Raw genomic sequence first — 19265 nt, 5'->3', positions numbered from 1 at the left:
TTCTCCAGGGGTTCTTCCCAACCCAGGGATTTAACCTGGGGTTCCTGCATTGAAGGCAGTTTCTTTACCTTCTGAGCCACCTGGGAAGCTCTTGCATGATTTCATATGATATTTGTATTTGCCTGACTTCACTTAATATGATAATCTCTAGGTCTATGCCATGTTGCTGCAAGTGGCATCATTTTGTTCTTTCTATGGCTGAGTAATATTCCATTGTATATATGTACCATGTCTTTATCTATTCCTCTGTCAATGGATATTTAGGTTGCTTCCATGTCTTCACTTTTGTAAATAGCACTGCAATGAACATTGCTGTGCATGTATCTTTTCAAATTGTGTTTTTCTCTGGAGATATATATATATATATATATATATATATATATAGAGAGAGAGAGAGAGAGAGAGAGAGAGAGAGAGAGTAGGATTTCTGGATCATATGGTACATCTATATTTAATTTTTTTCATGAACCTCCATACTGGTCTCCATACTGGTTGTTCCAACTTATCAGTACATTCCATCAACACTGTAGGAGGGCACCCTTTCTTCCCACTCTCTCTAGCATTAGTTGTTTATAGACTTTTTAATAATGGCCATTCTGACCAGTGTGAGGGGATACTTCGTTGTAGTTTTGATTGGCATTTCTCTGATAATTAGTGACGTTGAGCATTTTTTCACATACTTTTTGGCTATGTATATGTCTTATTTGAAAAAAATGTCTATTTAGATCTTCTGTCCATTTTTTAACTGGGTTGTTTGTTTTTGTGACATAGAACTGCATGAGCTCTTTGTATATTTTGGAGATTAATCCCTTGTCACTCACAAAGATTTACTCCCATTCTGTATGTTCCCTTTTCATTTTGTTTATGGTTTCCTTTGCTGTACAAAAGCTTTTAATTTTAATTAGTCCCATTTTAAAACTTTTTGTTTTCATCTTCATTACTCTAGGAGGTAAATAAAAAAATATTGCTTTGATATTCTGGTTCCTGCCCAGAGGTGTGGAGAGCTGGGTCTTGTCTCTCTGATTTGCAGGGCTGTGCTCAGGAAGGCTTTAAGCTACTTCTCTGCTGATGGGTGAGCCTGTGTTCTTGCCCTGTTGGTTGTTTGGCCTGAAGCATTCTAGCACTGGAGCCTACAGGCTGTTTGGTGAAGCTAATGTTCAGGAGTGCTCATACCAATGAGTGCTCCCCAGAACTGCTGCTGCCAGTGTCTTTGTCCCTAGAGTGAGCCACAGCCACCCCTGCCTCCACAGGAGATCCTCTAATATTAGCAGGTAGGTCTGGCCCAGTCACTTATATGGTCACTACTTATTTTCTCCTGTGTCCTGGTACACACAAGAACATTTGTGCACCCTCCAAGAGTGGAGTTTGTTTCCCCCAGTCCTGTGGAATTCCTTGATCAAATCCCAGTGTCCCTCAGAATCAGATCTTCTGGGGGATTCTCCCAGTGCCAGACCATCATACTGGGAAGTCTGATGTTGGGCTCAGAAATTTCACTCCTGTGAGAGATCTTCTGTGCTATAATTGTTTGGCAGTTTGTGGGTTGCTCACCCAGCAGGAATGAGATTTGATTTTATTGTGATTGCACCCCTCCTACCATCTCCGTGTGACTTTTTTGTCTTCAGATGTAGGGTATCTTTTTTCATAGGTTGCAATATTTGTTTATTTGTTTGTTGTTGTTGCTGCTGGTTGTTTATAGTTGTGATTTTGGTGTTCTCATAAAAAGGTGTGAGCTCATCTCCTTCTATTCCACCATCTTCTCATCTCCTTCTATTCCACCATCTTGAGCTAACCTCATGTCAGAGTGTTCTCCCTATGTTTTTCTCTTATTTTATAATGTCTGGCCTTAAATTTAGGTCTTTGATCCACTTTGAGTTTAATTTTTGTGTATGGTGTTAGAGAAAGTTCTCATTCCATTCTTTTAAATGTAGCTGTCCAGTTTTCACAGCACCACTTATTGAAGAGGCTGTCTTTTCTCCATTGTATATTCTTGCTTCATTATCAAAGTTATGTGGACCATAGGTGTGTGGATTTATCTCTGGGTTTTCTATCCTGTTCCACTGATCAATATTTCTGTTTTTGTGCCAATATGATCCATACTGTCTTGATTACTGTAGCTTCATAGTATAGTCTGAAGTCAGGGAGCCTGATTCCTCCAGCTGTGTTTATTTCAGGATTTCTTTGGCTATTTGGAGTCTTCTATGTTTACATACAAATTTTAAAAATTTGTTGTAGCTCTCTGAAAAATGCCATTGGTAATTTGAAGGGATTGTTTTGAATCTGTAGATTGCCTTGGGTAGTATAGTCATTTTCACAATTTTAATTCCTCCAATCCCAAGAACATGGCATATCTATCCATCTGTCTATGTCATCTTCAATTTCTTTCATCATTGTCTTATAGTTTTCAGAGTACTTTTCCCTCCTTAAGTAGGTTTCCTCCCAGGTATTTCATTCTTTTTGATGTGATGATAAATGTGATTGTTTCCTTAATTTCTCTTTCTGATCTTTCATTGTTAGTGTATATGAATGGAAGAGACTTCTATGTATTAATTTTGTATCCTACAACTTTACCAGATTCATGTTTGCCTTTACCACTGAGCCTTCCCATTTATAATTTTATTGTCTTAATTGTGGACTTTTCATTTCTTCCTAGAGAAGTTCCTTTATCATCTGTTGTAAAGCTTTTTTGGTGATGTTGAATTCTCTTAGCTTTGGTTGTCTGCAAAGGTTTTGATTTCTCTGTCAAATCTGAATAAGAGCCTTGCCGGGTAGAATATTCTTGTTTGGAAGTTTTTCCCTTTCATCACTTTACATATATCATACCACAAGCTTCTGGCCTGCAGTTTCTACTTAAAAATCAGCTGTATATATGTATGTTGTCTGTTGCTTTTCCCTTGTTGCTTTCAATATTTTCTTTTTGTTTTTAATTTGTCAGTTTGATTAATATGTGTCTCAGCATGTTCCTCCTTGTGTTTATCCCATATGGTACTCTGTACTTCCTGGACTTGAGTGAGTGTTTCTTTTCTCATGGTAGAGAAGTTTTTGGTTATTATCTATTCAAATATTTTCTAAGACTCTTTTTCTCTTTCTTCTCCTCCTAGGACTCCTATAATGTAAACATTGGTGCTTTTAACATTGTCCAAAAGGTCTCTGAGACTGTTCTCATTTGTTTTCATTCTTTTTTCTTTATTCTGTTTCATGGCAGTGATTTCCACCACAATGTTTTCTAGCTCATTCATTAGCTCTTCTACCTCATTTATTATGCCATTGATTCCTTCTAGTATATTTTTGCATCCCAGTAATTGTATTATTTATCTCTGTTCTTTAAATCTTATAGCTCTTTGTTAAATATTTCTTTTGTCTTCTCAGTCTGCTTCCATTCCTTTTCCAAGATTTTGAAACACTTTTACTATCATTACTCTGAATTATTTTAGGTAGATTGTCTACCTCCACCTGACCTAGTTGTTTTTCTGCAGTTTTATCTTGTTCCTTCGTCTGGAACATACTTCTTTGCCATCTCATTTTGCCTGATATTCTGTGTTTGTAGTTTCCTTTCTGTATGCTTGCAGGACTATAGCTCTTCTTTCTTTTAGTGTCTGCTCTCTGGTGGATGAGGTTGATTCTGGGGCTTGTGCCTGCCCACTAGTGGGTGGAGCTGGGTCTTATTCTTTGGGGTAGGCAGGGTATGTCAAGGGGTGTGTGTTAGAGGTGGCTATGAGCTCAGTACAACTTTAGGTGGCCTGTCTTCAGCAGAGATCTTTCTGCTAAGAACATTACTTTTAAATTATGAGCATGTCCTATGTTTTTAATGTTATCATGTTACCTTACTTTTGAGATCTGCCTACCTACCAAGCTGATATTTTCTTGACATGAACAAAACATAAATAATCTATTTCTCTAGCTAAACTAACCCACTTTTTTTTTTTTCTTTTTGTTTATTCAAGGTTCTGGTGTGGGATGTATAACCGCTTTGACAAAGGGTTGCAGCCCAAGCAGAGTATGCTAGAGAGCCTCCTGGAAATTAAGAAGCAGAGATCAATGCTGGAGGCAGATGTGCACAAACTAGAAAAGGTGAAAAGTTGAATCTCAAAAAGAGAATCTCTTACACCTTCTGAGTAGTCCTAACTCACTTGGAATTGATTTGGTACTTGTGAGAAGCTACCTGGCTGGCTTGTTATCCTCTCTGCTTTGCAAGCATCCTGTGATGCACAGCTCTTCTTTTTTTTTTAACCTCCCATGCTGCTGCTAAGTCGCTTCAGTCGTGTCCGACTCTGTGCGACCCCATGGACTGCAGCCTACCAGGCTCCTCCGCCCATGCGATTTTCCAGGCAAGAGTACTGGAGTGGGTTGCCATTGCCTTCTCCGTAACCTCCCATATTAAATGGTAAATATCACAGTCAGATAGTTAAGCCAATTTGTTCCCTTTTTGGATCTGGATGGAATTATGAGGAGGAGCAAGAGGGAGTTTCAGGGAAATAATGCAGGTATTTGTTATCCATCAAGAAAATAAGTATAACTTCTTGGGTGTACTAATGAGAACAATGGCATTGCTATTTCCAACAATCAAAACCTTTTAAAAAATCTGATTTCTTTCCCATGCATATGATAAACTTTGTTCGTTGAATGGTTCTTTTGCTTTAGGATATGATTATGTGTTGATTTCCTTTATGATACCAAAAAAACCAAAGTCACACACTTGTTTTTAATTAGAGTTGAACAAGTCAACAGGGATTTCTTTTCCAAAAAAAAAAAAAAATGGAAAATGCTGAGCTGCTTCTGGAATCCAGAGGTCCCTAGGGTATGTTTGAAGTAAAGGGGAGGGATACTTCTTAGAAAAGAATTCTTAGAAAGGGTGTGCTGCTTAGGAACTGGATGTGAACCTCCTTTCCACCAGATAAGTCATAGCATTTCTGCTGCTCCCTGTAAGTAAACAAATATCCTTTTATTTTTTAAATAAATGTATTGTGGTTGCATCAAATCTTAAACTTTTGAATGTCCTCTTGAAAAGCAACAGTCAGTTACTTAGTTCCATTAAAAAAAAAAAAAAGATGAAGAAGAGGGAGGGGAAGGAAGAAAACTGAAATATGACTTAAAATCAGGAAATAAAGGAAACAAGCAGTCCCAGGAAAGAAGCCCTAGGCAGAATTGAGAAGTAAGGAACCTTTCTCCTGACTCCTCTTTTACCTTTTAGCAACCTTCTCCACAGGGTCTCCAGAGCAGTTCCCCTTTTATAAACCTAGCCCTTTTATTTATTCCTGTTTAATTCCTAAGAGAATCAGATTCATTCTGTTAATAGAATCATATCACTCTCTGATTCTAAAGTTAAAAAGTAAGTAAGGCTTCCTTTTAAAATAACCAATACAATATTTTAAAGCAATTATCCTCCAATTAAAGAAAAAGAAAGCAAAAAAGACAATAACTATTATTAACATTCCTTTTTTAATACAGAGAAGAAAAACAAAAGCAGCCCATATTATATTACAGATACCCTGTTGATGTTTTTTAAAAGGCAATACAAATATAAAGTTAGAATATGCACAATACAAAAGTGTACAAAATGAAATGTTTAAAAAACTCTCCCAGCCACCTATGCAGTCAGTTTCTTTCTCCAAGTGTTATCACTGTATATGTGTGTGTATGTGTGTGTGTATAATTTTGTGAGTTCCAGGAAAATAAGGATGGTATGCTTATCCCTAAGGCAGGAGCTCTTAACTGGAGTCCATAAACCCATAGACATCCACAGATGACCTTCAAGGGATCTGTGAAACCCCTGAAATTATCCCTAAAAACTGTTTGTGTGCCATCTCATTCACTCATTTATGCCTTCATGTGATTTTCTGAGAAGGTTCATCCTTTTCTCCTGAGAAGAAGGTTCATCCTTTTCTCCTGAGAAGAAGGTTCATCCTTTTCTCCAGATTTTCAAAGGTGTCAGTGACCTCCCAAGAAAGCTAAGAATCACTGTTGTAAAATATCAGTGAATCATTATGTTATCCCTGAAAGTGAAAATATCCATTGGAGACAGCATGAAGTAGTAGACAGGTCATAGACTTTGGCATTAAGTGGAGGCAGGGTCAGATCCCAGCTCTGCCACTTCTTAAATGTGTGAATTTGGGTGAACTTATTTAAATTCTCTGAACCTCAGTTTCCTCATCTGTAAAATATAGCTAATACTTAACTAATAGGACTTAAGCATAAAATGAAATACTATAGTGGTTGGCACATGGAAGTAATCAATAAATGTTAGTGATCCTTTCCCTTGCCCTCCCTGTTCTCAGTAATAAAATAGCATTTATCAGAAAAGGGAACTTTTATAGATACAAGACCTTTGAGGATATTTAGTGGTAGGGCTTTTAAAGCACTATGTTAAGTGATGAATAAAAGATATTTGAGGATGAGGAGGGGGCAAAAAGTCATTGGCTACCATATAAGTGACAGCTGACAGGATCCCTATATGTCAGTATGATATTTGCCTAGTTTTATTCCAGTTTCTAATTCTTTTCAACCATTCCTTGCTCCCATGACAGAAACTGAAAGCCCATGATGAGCCACCAGAAGTCTGTACCTGCTCTCAATTAGGGCATTTATTATCTCAGCACCTGGGAACTCCTTTGACAAATCCTGTCTGTTTTATGGGTACCAATGGAGACCTGAATACCTTGATGGAGAATGGCACTCTTTCTAGAGAAGGAGGCCCTCTAGTTCAGATGGATCAAGTAAAAAGTCAGTGTGCAGACCTCCACCATGACTATTATGGGATCATGGGCAACCTTAGGGCCATAAACATTTCTAGGGATGTGGGCTTCTCTGGAGACACAGGCATCTCTGGGTTCTTGGGCATCTCTGACAACATGGGCACCACTGAGACTATGGGCTTCTATGAAGACACCAGCATTTCTGAGACCATGAGCTTCTCTGGGATCATGGGCATCTCTGAAGACATAGGGCTATCTAAGGCCAGCACCAAGACAGGCTTCTCTAAGCAACAGTGAGCTATTCATCTGTTTCCATGTGAGTTGTACCTACAACACCCACAGTGATCCTTGTCTCAAAAAGGCTTTGCTGCTTTTCTAACTGGATTAAATGGCTGAGGCTTAAGATTCTAGAAGGGGATTTAGGGCCTTAACTAGTTAAGCAATCAGTGTATGTACCTCAGGGCTTCCCTGGTGGCTCAGTGGTAATGAATCCACCTGCCGATGCAGGAGACATGGGTTCGATCCCTGGATTGGGAAGATCCTCTGGAGAAGGAAATGGCAACCCACTCCAGTATTCTTGCCTGAGAAATCCCATGGACAAAGGAGCCTGATGGGCTCCAGAACATAGGGTCGCAAGAGTCAGACATGACTTAGCAACTAAACAACAAGAACAAACAACATATGCATGTCAAGCAGCCTAGAATATAGGCAAAAGAAAGAATACATTATAGTTCTAGAATGGGATTTAACTTTAAAAATATCTTGCTTTTCAGTTGAGATATTAGATTGGTTCCATTATTCCATTTTCCTTAAAGGTCAGTCTCCCTTACTTTTCCACCCTTACTATTCTAGCACAAGAACAAGTAGAAATATTGTCATACTGAAGAATTAAGACCCTGCTGAAGGGATGGTATGTGCAAAGGTAACTGAATTGCAGAATGACTTGAAAGAAAATTTTACTTGAAGGTATATATATAGTCATACAATGTAAACTCACATTATTGCCAGTAGAGACCCCCAACATTTGCCTGAGAATAAATCAAAATGGTACATGGGTACTTGGTGATTTAGAACATATAAGGAAAATTTTCCCAGTTCGTTCCCTAGCTAGGTCTTATAATACTCACTTAGCCAACTCCCTTTTTTATAGATAGCCCATCAATAAACTTGAATCCACTACATTCTAAAATGATCAATTCCAAAACAGTGGGGTCTGAATTAATAATGTTGATCAATAGCATTTTCAACATCAGTTCAGGAGACAACTGAAAATCTTAGTGCTTTAGACCCTGGCTTATACATGGCATGTGTGCCCACCTAAGTTTTCCTAAAATAGGACTCTTCTTGTTTTTTGTTTTTTGTTTTTTTGGCCATACCACATGGCCTGTGGAATCTTAGTTCTCTGTACAGGGATTGAACCCATTCCCTGTGCAGTAGAACCATGGAATCTTAATCATTGGACTGCCAGGGAAGTCCCTCTTCTTAGGCATTTTTATGAAGATCCGTGGTTTTACTTCCCTAAAGATCACATTAGTTTGTGGATTTTTAGACATAATTGGCACTACTTTTAAAATCTGGTAGGCTTAACATCTTGTACTAATGTAGACTTTTGAAAAAAGTCTGTTCTTAAAGCATGCCCAGCTACTCCAGGGGAAGGGGAAACTAAACTTTCCCCAATTTGGGGTTGATACACTTGCTGTACACTTTCCTATTGGATATACAGTCATAGTTTACCCACTTCCACATGTCGGAGTAGGATAAGCCTTGCATAGTTTGGGTCATGCAATATATTGTCAGCACTTTCAGAATTTCCTTTGGCAGTAGAATCCATATATTCACCCAGGATGTCTATTTTGTATACCATGTATTTGGTTTAAGCTAAAAAAAAAAAAAAAAACCCTGAGATTCTTAGTGAAAGAGCCATCTCTGTTACTATCACATCCATTTGTAAATACAGATATCTCTAAAGGATCACCTCATTAGTTACTAACTCTTCCAGAAAATTGCAGAGTAAGTTAAACTTCCAAACTCATTCTATGAGACCACCATCACCCTAATACCAAAACCTGACAAAGATGCCACAAAAAAAGAAAACTACAGGCCAATATCACTGATGAACATAGATGCAAAAATCCTTAACAAAATTCTAGCAATCAGAATCCAACAACACATTAAAAAGATCATACACCATGACCAAGTGGGCTTTATCCCAGGGATGCAAGGATTCTTCAATATCCACAAATCTCAATGTAATACACCACATTAACAAATTGAAAAGTATAAGAAAGATAGGCCTTTTAATCAAAGTGTTAGAAGTAGCAGAGAAGAGCTAAACTATGGACAAAAAAATAGCCCTACTTAGAAGAAGAACTCTAAGTCATTTTGGTTGTCTTTTTTTATATGTAAATAGGAGCCATTTTTCTACTTACCTCTTCTTGATAGCTGCCTTCTTCCTTTAATGTTAAAACATCAATGTGATTTCCTATCGTATCTTCTCTGATCCCCCTCTTTCCACTAGTTGATCTTTCACTTATGTTCTTAATTGCTCAGTCATATCTGACTGTTTGCGACCCCATGGACTGCTGCCTGCCAGGGTCCTCTGTCCATGGGGATTCTTCAGGCAAGATATACTAGAGTGGGTTGCCATGCCCTCCTCCAGGGGACCTTCCCAACTCAGGGATCGAACCTAGGTCTCCTGCATTGCAGGCAGATTCTTTACCGACTGAGGTACCAGGGAAGCCCAGGGATCTTTGGCTTATATAACATAAATCATCAGATGTTGCCAGTTGTCATTTGACTTGTTACTTATTGAAAAAAATGGGATTTGTGCAAGTCATTTTGATCTGGAAGCTCCATCTAACTCTGGCTCTGTGAAGGAGGATGCCAAAGACATTGACAATAAGAAAGATGTCAAAGACAATGACAATACCAATCATCTGCCACAAGTGAGTTTATTCTGGATTTTGCTTTATACCAAAGACTTTCTCCCACATCTCAATCTGAATTTTATAGTCCATTAACTAGCATGATATTTCCAATAGTGTGTTAAGAGTTTTCTATAAAAAAGAAAAAGGCAAATAACTTTTGCAAATCCTATAAAAGTTAAAGTCTCATATTTATTTCTACAGACCTGTACAAGGATGTACATAGTACCAAACTTTATTTCTTAGATCCAAAACAAAATTAATTATTAGTGACGAGTTTTTTTCAATACAATTCTAAACTGAGAAGTGATGAAGAAAAACACAGTGTTTCCAGTCAACTTGTTTGGTGGTTATTATGTTTATTCCTTAATATGTCCTATATTACTTGTATATGACATACATAGAACTAAGGAAAACCTTGCAAAAATCCCCTATTTACTCTCAACACCTAATACCTACTGTTTTACAGTTGGATTTGAAAATCTAAGGAAGGAAAAATGTTCAGTAGAATCCAGATATTTATGCACTGGTAAAAACCCAGTAGCTATCTGTAGTTAAGAGCCTAGCAATAGAGGGGAGAGTCCTGAAGGAAAGTTACTGAGTGTACTAGAAAAGATCATCTATTAATGGCTTTAATTTCATATCCTCATATAGCATCTATGCTGTTACAGAAATGTGACTCCCTCCACTACTGCCCTACCATTCCAGTTCCCTGAGCAGAAAATTCCATTCTTGTGTGACTGCCCATTTAATTAGGAAGGCATTTAACCACCTGCCACTGTCTTATGCATGAACCTGACACCTGCCTGTTTCCTATACAGTTTTCACAGGTCTGGGGTCACTGCTTATCTTTTCCAAGCCTGAAACAGTCTTTGTGCCTGGGAGTGTGGCCATTCTCAGATTTTACATGAACACTTTGTTTTAAAAATTCATTAATTATTAGTTTATAGAATAACAGATTCCTCATGGTAATAAGTAAAACAATCCTAAATAACAAACCTAAGTAACAGTTAATAGTCCAAGTTTTTAAAGAAAAAATTTAAGGCTGGGGTTTGCTGTATGAAAGAAAGCATGAAGATTTATTTAGCACTAATTTGGCAAGACTAGAAAGCTTATGGTACATGTATTAGGCACAGGTATCTTTTGGAAAGTCACCCTAGAAACTGTGTTCAATTACTACCAACATAGTTGTCATGCCTGTTAACATGCATCGGCATATTTTTTTCTGAGACACACCTCAAACTTCACTGAAAGTAAAATCTTTCCTTGAGCACTTTGAACAAGAAGGAATCAGAGTCTTTTTAAGAGATGTTTTCAAATAAAATTTGTAAATATTTAAGCTTGGCCTGAATTTAGCAGAAAGAGAAGTTTAATAACTATATCAGATCTTTGTTACATAGTGATTTTTATTAACACATAACACCTTTTCTTGATGCTATTAAGCGTTGATATACCACTGGGAAATCTTTCTATGAGAACATTTTATAAAGTGGCTTTTTTTAAAAAACAGGTGTGTGAGAAAAGATAAAGTTGTCTCAAAAGGGGAATATTATATTTCAGATTGGTTTCTTCCTAGGAAGATTGTTCTCACTTTCTCTCTCAATTTCCAAAGTAAATGATTTAATGATGTCTGTTGTACCAAATCATTCCCCCACCCTCAGGCCTCTCCTTCCCAGAATTCTATGTATGATTCACGCAGATATGATTATAACCAAATCTGGTTACTGTCTTCTAAGTGCCAAATCTAGACCTGACATTTTATATAGACATTTCAAAAGAAAAATTAGAAATGGATTAAGCCTTAAATTTCCTATGAGGTTACTTTTTTTAATATAATGTAAAGAGATGACAGCTGTTAGATGAAACCAAATAGGAAAAGGATAAGAGAAAAGATTTGGGGTCATAAAGGGCTCTTAGTTTGTTGCCCTTTTGGAGGAAGTTCTGTTTTTACAGCATTTGATGGCAGCAATAGAAGCTTTTTCAAGGCCAAAAAAAAAAAAAAAAAAATGATTTTCAAGCCATACAGAACATGTCTTCTCTAATTCCCTGGCTATGACATTTGACAGTCTTTGCCTTCCTCTTAAATGAGAAGTATTGATTTCATCACCAATCACAGCAGCTCATGTCTCCTTTCGATGTCAGTGCAAGTAGAAGTGTGTTACATGCTCTGTGATTGTGACTTGTCTTCACAAAAGGCAAGTACTCTTTGAAAGCTATCTAATTTATGCCCATGTGTCTTGCTGGGGCATTTTCTAAAGCTTTGGGGGTTACCTAAAAGCCTCTTTCTCTTCCAAAGCTTTGTTGCCTTTCAACCATTTTCATGACTTTGACTCTTAGAGAGCTGTACACTAGCCTTTATAGAATACCAGTTGTGGAGAAGGTAGAAGAAAAGGAGGAGGAAAGAGAAGGTACAGAAATACATCTGTCCAGTTAATCAAAAGGAGCATATGGCAGTCCAGGATGACCAGCATGCCAATTAATTAAGATTGAATGTGCTCCAATAAGGTCCAAATTAGGTCCTCTTTTCCAGTTAGTATTATGGCTGGCATATTTTCTTTTAAAGTTATATTTTACACTGGTAGAATTGTTTTCCTTTAGAATGCTCTGTGTATTTTCTGTGTCTCAACAATTTGCACTTCTAGGGTATGTGGTCCTGGGTTTTCTTTTCTTTTAAAGGGTAAAGGATGGTAGGTGGTATCCTCTCCCATCAATATGCTTCCAAGGCTTATGTGTCCTGAGTTCCTTCTTTGCCTCTTTGTAGATAAACCACCACTTGACAGCCCTCTCCCAGAGTCAGATGAAACTATATACACCAAAGTCACTAGGTGATCACTGTTCAAAGACTCACATCTCTGATCCCACCTCACATTCAGTTGGCCACACCAGTTCACATAAAGTCTTTCTATGTCTCCAACCTCACATTTGCTGACAGGGTTGTTTCCATATTTTGCAAATGTCAATAGATGGTACAGAGCATGTATCCTAAATTTTTCCCCTTGTTTTGAAATAGAGCATGTCCTATATTCTAGTTAACAGTGTATCAGGCTTAGGAACAGATAACAAATTCAGTTTTTTAGAATGTAACTCAGAGTTTGTATATGTGTATGTGTTTACTGTAACTTTAGTAGCATCTGGTTGAACAGGTTATTTGGGCATTCATTAAGATGAAGAGAATTTATCCAAGAATAAAAAGCTGCTTTAGTTCTAGACCTCTTAACTATGGGGCTTTCCTAGTGGCTCAAAGGTAAAGAATCCTACTGCAGTGCAGGAGCCACAGAAAATGCAGGTTCAATCCTTGGGTCAGGAAGATCCCCTGGAGGAGGGAACAGCAACCCACTCCAGTATTCTTGCCTGGAGAATCCCATGGACAGACGAGCCTGGCAGGAAGTTCATAGGGTTACAAAGAGTTGGACTTGACCGAAGTGACTTAGCACACATGCATGTACTCTAACTTTGATAATGTCCAACTGAGTGCCATAGAAATTTAGGACATGTTAAGCCAGACATACAAACCAAAGAAATGGTGAAGCAACTGTCCTTTTCACTGTATCAATCAGGCATCTTTAGAAGTACTATTCATCAATGGAGGAACAGACATACAGAATATGTCTTTAATTTTTGTCAGTTTGCTTACTATGTCTTGGTATGTTACTCCTTGGGTTTATTCTGCCTGGGACTCTCTGTACTTCCTGGACTTGATTGACTATTTCCTTTCCCATGTTAGGGAAGTTTTCAGCTATTATTTCTTCAAATATTTTCTCAGATCCTTTCTCTCTTCTCCTTCCGTGACTCCTGTAGTGTGAATATTGGTACATTTAATGTTGTCCCAAAGATCTTTTAGACTGTCTTTATTTCTTTAAATTCTTTATTCTATATTCTGTTTTGTGGCACTCAAGAGTACTCTACCCAGTAAGACTCTAGTTCATATTTGACAGAGAAATCAAAAGCCTTCCAGACAAGCAAAAGTTAAGAGAATTCAGCAACACCAAACCAGCTTTATAAAAAAATGCTAATAGAACTTCTTTAGGCAGAAAACACACAAGAAGGAAAAGACCTACAAAAAATAAACCCAAAACAATTAAGAAAATGGTAATAGGATCATACATATCAATAATTACCTTAAATGTAAATAGATTGAATGCATCAACATAGACTGAATGGGTGGATACAAAAACAAGACAAGAGACCCATATCAGACCTACAGACACTTACAAACTGAAAGTAAGGGAATGGGAGACAAATGAACTTAAAAAACATAAAGAGATTCACAGACTTAGAGAATGAACTTACGGTTGCTGGTGGGGAAGGATGGAGGGAAGGGATAGTTGGGGAGTTTGGGATGGACACATATACACTGCTATACTTAAAATGGATAACCAATAAGGACCTATTGTATGGTATATAGCAGATGGAACTCTGCTCAGTGTTATGTGGCAGCCTGGATGGGAGGGGAGTTTGGGAGAATGGATACATGAATATATATGGTTGAATTCTTTCACCATTCACCTGAAACTATCACAACATTGTTAATCAGCTATACCTCGATACAAAATAAAAGTTTTTTTTTAAAAAAGAAGTACTATTCAAATATATGATCACTGTTACCTGTAGTGTGATAATATTAGCCATATACCTGCATGAATGTCATGTAACTGATATATAAATCAGAACCCAGGCTGTGTAGGTTCTTGAAAACCTGACTTTTCATTAGCCTCAGGTTTACAGAATGACTATCACAGCAGCTCAAGTCTGAACTTTATAAGGTACAACAGTGTATATGATTGACTTTAAATTTCCTATTGTGTGTTATCTTGAACCTGTCATACCAGTGGGGTATGGGTGTGTGATGTGTAAAAATATTCACTGTTATTTCTTTAATCCAGTGTCAAATTGTTCACTGGCCCAATTTTGTACTTGTGTCCAATTTAAAGATATTTGATAACAGTTTTTTGACCTAGAATTTAAAAGCTTCAATTTTTTATGTGTGTAAGGTTACCATGTAATAGTTACAAATTAGAGGAAAAGAAAGGTACACTGACCTAGCCTTAATGGATGAACCTCATTATAAAGACAAAATCTGCAGGTAGGTTAAATGTTAAAATAAGACAAGCATCAGAGAGGGTGCCTGGTTCTGGACAGCACTATGGAGTGCAGAGTCTAGCTAGCTTTGATGAGCTGGGAGAGCAAGACTGACACCCACTTAACTCATAAACCATACTGTCTGACAACACATTTTGTTCATTCACATATAGCCTATTTTCCTCTATTGGAATCCTCAACATCTTTTCTGATATAACATATCCTCTTCCCTGAGATGACCTGTTCAAATGGATAATTTCATCTATCTGGCAGGATTTTTACCAACAGATTCTCTAAGGGTAATTTGATCTCTAAATCAGGGTATTATATGGAATATAAGTTTTTACTTGGAATTTATCCACTGTATAGTCGCATGGTAACATTGCATTAGTTGCAGCTGAGGACATGGCAAGCCAAGTCCCCTTAAATCAGCTATTTCCACAGCCTCCTGTCACCCATAGAGATCTGGTTTCACAGGGGGAAAGGTATCAATGGAAGGCCCTGGTTGGGAAATCACTTCTGGATAAGTCTCAGCCCCTCAACTTACTATGTTTTTTTATTTTCAAAATACTAATAATCTCTTTCCTGTAAGTTTCACACTATGATTGTGGAAAGCAAGGGAAGTTGTAACTGCAAAAGCATTGGAGGTGTTTTTCATATATAAACTGGCAAATCCTGTCAAACTGAACCACATAGAAGCTATTGCATAGAAGCAAGGAACCAAATAATCAAGAATTGGCAATGTCAATTCTTTAAGGGGAAAATGTCACAAGGGATATATGTGAGTCACAGCACATTTGAAAGTCTTCTTCATTTCTCTAGGCCTCTGTTGCCTTGTGTTTAAAATAGGTGATTTGAACTAGATGATTTCTAGGGAAAGATATTAAATACCTATTGAATGACTCATCTGTGTCAGGCCTTGAGGTAGGAGCTTTAAATGTATTTCATGTGGCTTAAATAACTGAAATCCTGTGTAAGACACCAAACGAGTATGTAAGTTACTTGGAACCCAAGGCCGCCTTAAAATTTTGTCTCTCTTCAGAATTCGGTGCTCTAAAATCCTGTTTATTGGACTTCTGGTCCAGAAAAGATGTTGTAGACTCATTTATCACTGCTCCTGCCAATTAAGTACAACTTTTAAACCCTGTGAATAACACAAGAGCCAACCAAAGGAAAACTCTGAAAGGTGGTAAGAGAACTGGTTTGGGACTCCAGTACTGGAGCAACAGCCCAAAAGAAGAAGGCAGTCCAACTTAGCTATTTCCTGACCTCTAATTTAAGAACAGAAGGGCAGCCTGGGAAGGCTCATTTCTCCCCCAGATTGAAAAAGAGTCCCTCTGACAGGTGAGCATGGCAGAATCAGCAAGAGGGATTGATTAAGACCCTATCCCCCACTAATAATAATAAACTAGGTGAAGAGCTTTCCATCCCTGACTTTCCCACTGAGAGACACTGTAGTAGCCAGGAGGTATCAACAAGAGATTGCTTGCCACAACAAGTGCTCATCCCAGGAAGCTCCCTCCATTTCCACAGGCAGGGAGAACACTGTAAAAATAAAGGACCAGCCAGGGAAGCCTCTTTGTCCTTGAAGACCTGAAATTTCCATTCCCTAGTGAGAGACACAGGGCAACAGGCCTGGAGAAAGCCCTTCCACTCTCTGAGCTAACACAAGCAGAAATCACTGGTAGCACTCATTATACCAGATAAGTCAGGAAGAAAAAAGCACTACAAAGGCTCTGAAGCCTAGACTTCCATTGTAACCACAGCTGACAAAAGTAGGCCAGAATCAGCATGCTAAAATTAAGGTGACTGCCTACTAAAAAAGATTTAAATAGGACCCAGAGTCTCCTAACATACTAAACTGAAATGTTCAGGATAAAACAGAAAGTCACTCATAATACCAAGCCAGGAAAATCACAATTTGAATAAGAAAAGACAAACAGCTGACATCAACACTGAAATGAATCAGATTATCTGAAAAGGATTTTAAAACTGTCATCATAGGTACTATTAAAAAGGCAAATTATTTTGAAACAAAAGAAAACATGAATATATGAAAAAATTAATATAACAGGATAAAATTTGTGAACTTAAGGACAAGTTAATATAATTTACCAAATCTGAAAAACATGTAAAAATGGCTTTAAAAATAAATAAGCAGAGCCTCAGGGGCCTGTGTAACATTTTTTAAGCCAACATTCATATCTTTGGAATCAGAGAAAGAAAGTAGAAAGAATGGGGCTGAAAGAGTATGTGGAACAGTAATGGCTGAAAACTTTCACCAAATTTGGTGAAAAGTACAAACCTAAGGATTTCAACTGAGCAAACCCCAAATAGAATAAACTCATGTGTTTGTTAGCCATCTGTATGTCTTCTTTGGAGAAATGTCTATTTAGTTCTTTGGCCCATTTTTTGATTGGGTCATTTATTTTTCTGGAGTTGAGCTGTAGGAGTTGCTTGTATATTTTTGAGATTAGTTGTTTGTCCGTTGCTTCATTTGCTATTATTTTCTCCCATTCTGAAGGCTGCCTTTTCACCTTGCTAATAGTTTCCTTTGTTGTGCAGAAGCTTTTAAGTTTAATTAGGTCCCATTTGTTTATTTTTGCTTTTATTTCCAATATTCTGGGAGGTGGGTCATAGAGGATCCTGCTGTGACATATGTCTGAGAGAACATACAGATGGCTAACAAACACATGAAAAGATGCTCAACATCACTTATTATCAGAGAAATGCAAATCAAAACCACTATGAGGTACCATTTCACGCCAGTCAGAATGGCTGCAATCCAAAAGTCTATAAGCAATAAATGCTGGAGAGGGTGTGGAGAAAAGGGAACCCTCTTACACTGTTGGTGGGAATGCAAACTAGTACAGCCACTATGGAGAACAGTGTGGAGATTCCTTAAAAAACTGGAAATAGAACTGCCTTATGATCCAGCAACCCCACTGCTGGGCATACACACTGAGGAAACCAGAAGGGAAAGAGACACATGTACCCCAATGTTCATCGCAGCACTGTTTATAATAACCAGGACATGGAAGCAACCTAGATGCCCATCAGCAGATGAATGGATAAGAAAGCTATGGTACATATACAGAATGGAGTATTACTCAGCCATTAAAAAGAATACATTTGAATCAGTTCTAATGAGATGGATGAAACTGGAACCTATTATACAGAGTGAAGTAAGCCAGAAAGAAAAACACCAATACAGTATACTAACACATATATATGGAATTTAGAAAGATGGTAACAATAACCCTGTGTACGAGACAGCAAAAGAGACACCAATGTATAGATCAGTCTTATGGACTCTGTGGGAGAGGGAGAGGGTGGGGAGATTTGGGAGAATAGCATTGAAACATGTATAATATCATGTATGAAACGAGTCGCCAGTCCAGGTTCAATGCACGGTACTGGATGCTTGGGGCTGGTGCACTGGGACGACCCAGAGGGAGGGTAGGGGAGGGAGGAGGGAGGAGGGTTCAGGATGGGGAACGCGGGTATACCTGTGGCAGATTCATTTCGATATTTGGCAAAACTAATACAATATTGTAAAGTTTAAAAATAAAATTAAAAAAAAAGAATAAACTCAAAGAAATCCATGCCAGGACACATAATAATTAAACTTCTAAAAACTAAAGACAAAAAATATTGAGAACAGTCAGAGCGAAATGATACATTATCTGTAGGAGCTACCAATTCAAGTGAGAGTGAATTTTTCATATGAAGCTGTGAAAACCAGAAAAGAGTTGGTATTTTTTCAACTGCTGAAAGGAAAAAAAAAAAAAAAAAAAATTGCCAACTGGAAATGCTGTACTCATTGAAACTATCCTTCAGGAATGCATAGGAAAAAGACATCCTCAGATGAAGGCAAAATAAAAGAATTTGTTGGACCTACTCTTAAATGAAGCTCTTCAACAGAAAGAAGAAATGAACAACATGCAAGAACAGATGGGTAATTTAAGTTGATAGATGGGAACTCTGAGGAAGAATGAAAAAGAAGTTTTGGAAATGAAGCATAACTTAATAGAAATGAAAAGTGCCTTTGACTGGTTCATCAACAGATTGGACACAACCAAGGAAAGAATCAGTGACTTGAAGAGACATCAATAGAATCTTCCAAAACTGAAATCCCAAGAGATTTTAAAAATGGAAATTACAAAACAGAATAACCAAGAATTGTGAAAGAGTTACATAAGGTATGACGTGGGTGTAAGGGGAATATAGAAGAAGAAGAAAGACAAGAAAGAAAAAAAAAGGGAGGAAGAAAGAAAAGGAGGGAGGAAAGGAGGAAGACAAGCAATATTTGAAGCAATAATGACTAAGAATTTCTGAAAATTAATGATAGACACCAACCTACAGACCCAGGAAGCTCATAGAATACCAAAAAGAATAAATACCAGGAAAGTCTACACATACGTAAATCATATTTAAAATGCAGAAGATCAAAGACAAATTCTTGAAAGGAACAAGAGAGGGAGAATTCCTATACCTATAACAAAGCAAGGGTAAGAGTTATATCAAACTTCTCTTCAAAATCTTGCAAGCACAGACAGAATAGAATAAAATA

General features: G+C 37.6%; 1 protein-coding gene across 3 annotated transcripts in view; it reads left to right on the top strand.

Moving 5' to 3' along the window:
- Window positions 1–19265, top strand: part of MTMR8 (myotubularin related protein 8) — a 317771-nt gene that overhangs the window by 269777 nt on the left and 28729 nt on the right. The window contains exons 13-14 of one of the 3 annotated variants that reach the window (XM_027533707.1): window positions 3942–4068; window positions 6522–12905. The exons of 1 other annotated variant lie outside the window; for it this stretch is intronic. In XM_027533707.1, coding sequence (XP_027389508.1) covers window positions 3942–4068; window positions 6522–6986 — 592 coding nt within the window. In that variant the 3' untranslated portion in view covers window positions 6987–12905. Of the gene's footprint in view, window positions 1–3941; window positions 4069–6521; window positions 12906–19265 lie in introns of those variants that run through there. One more of the 3 variants, XM_027533708.1, reaches the window with a different exon arrangement.

This window comes from Bos indicus x Bos taurus, chromosome X (genome assembly GCF_003369695.1).
Source record: "Bos indicus x Bos taurus breed Angus x Brahman F1 hybrid chromosome X, Bos_hybrid_MaternalHap_v2.0, whole genome shotgun sequence".
In the NCBI taxonomy this organism is placed as follows: Eukaryota; Metazoa; Chordata; class Mammalia; order Artiodactyla; family Bovidae; genus Bos; species Bos indicus x Bos taurus.
This window is presented reverse-complemented; position numbering and strand designations above follow the sequence as displayed.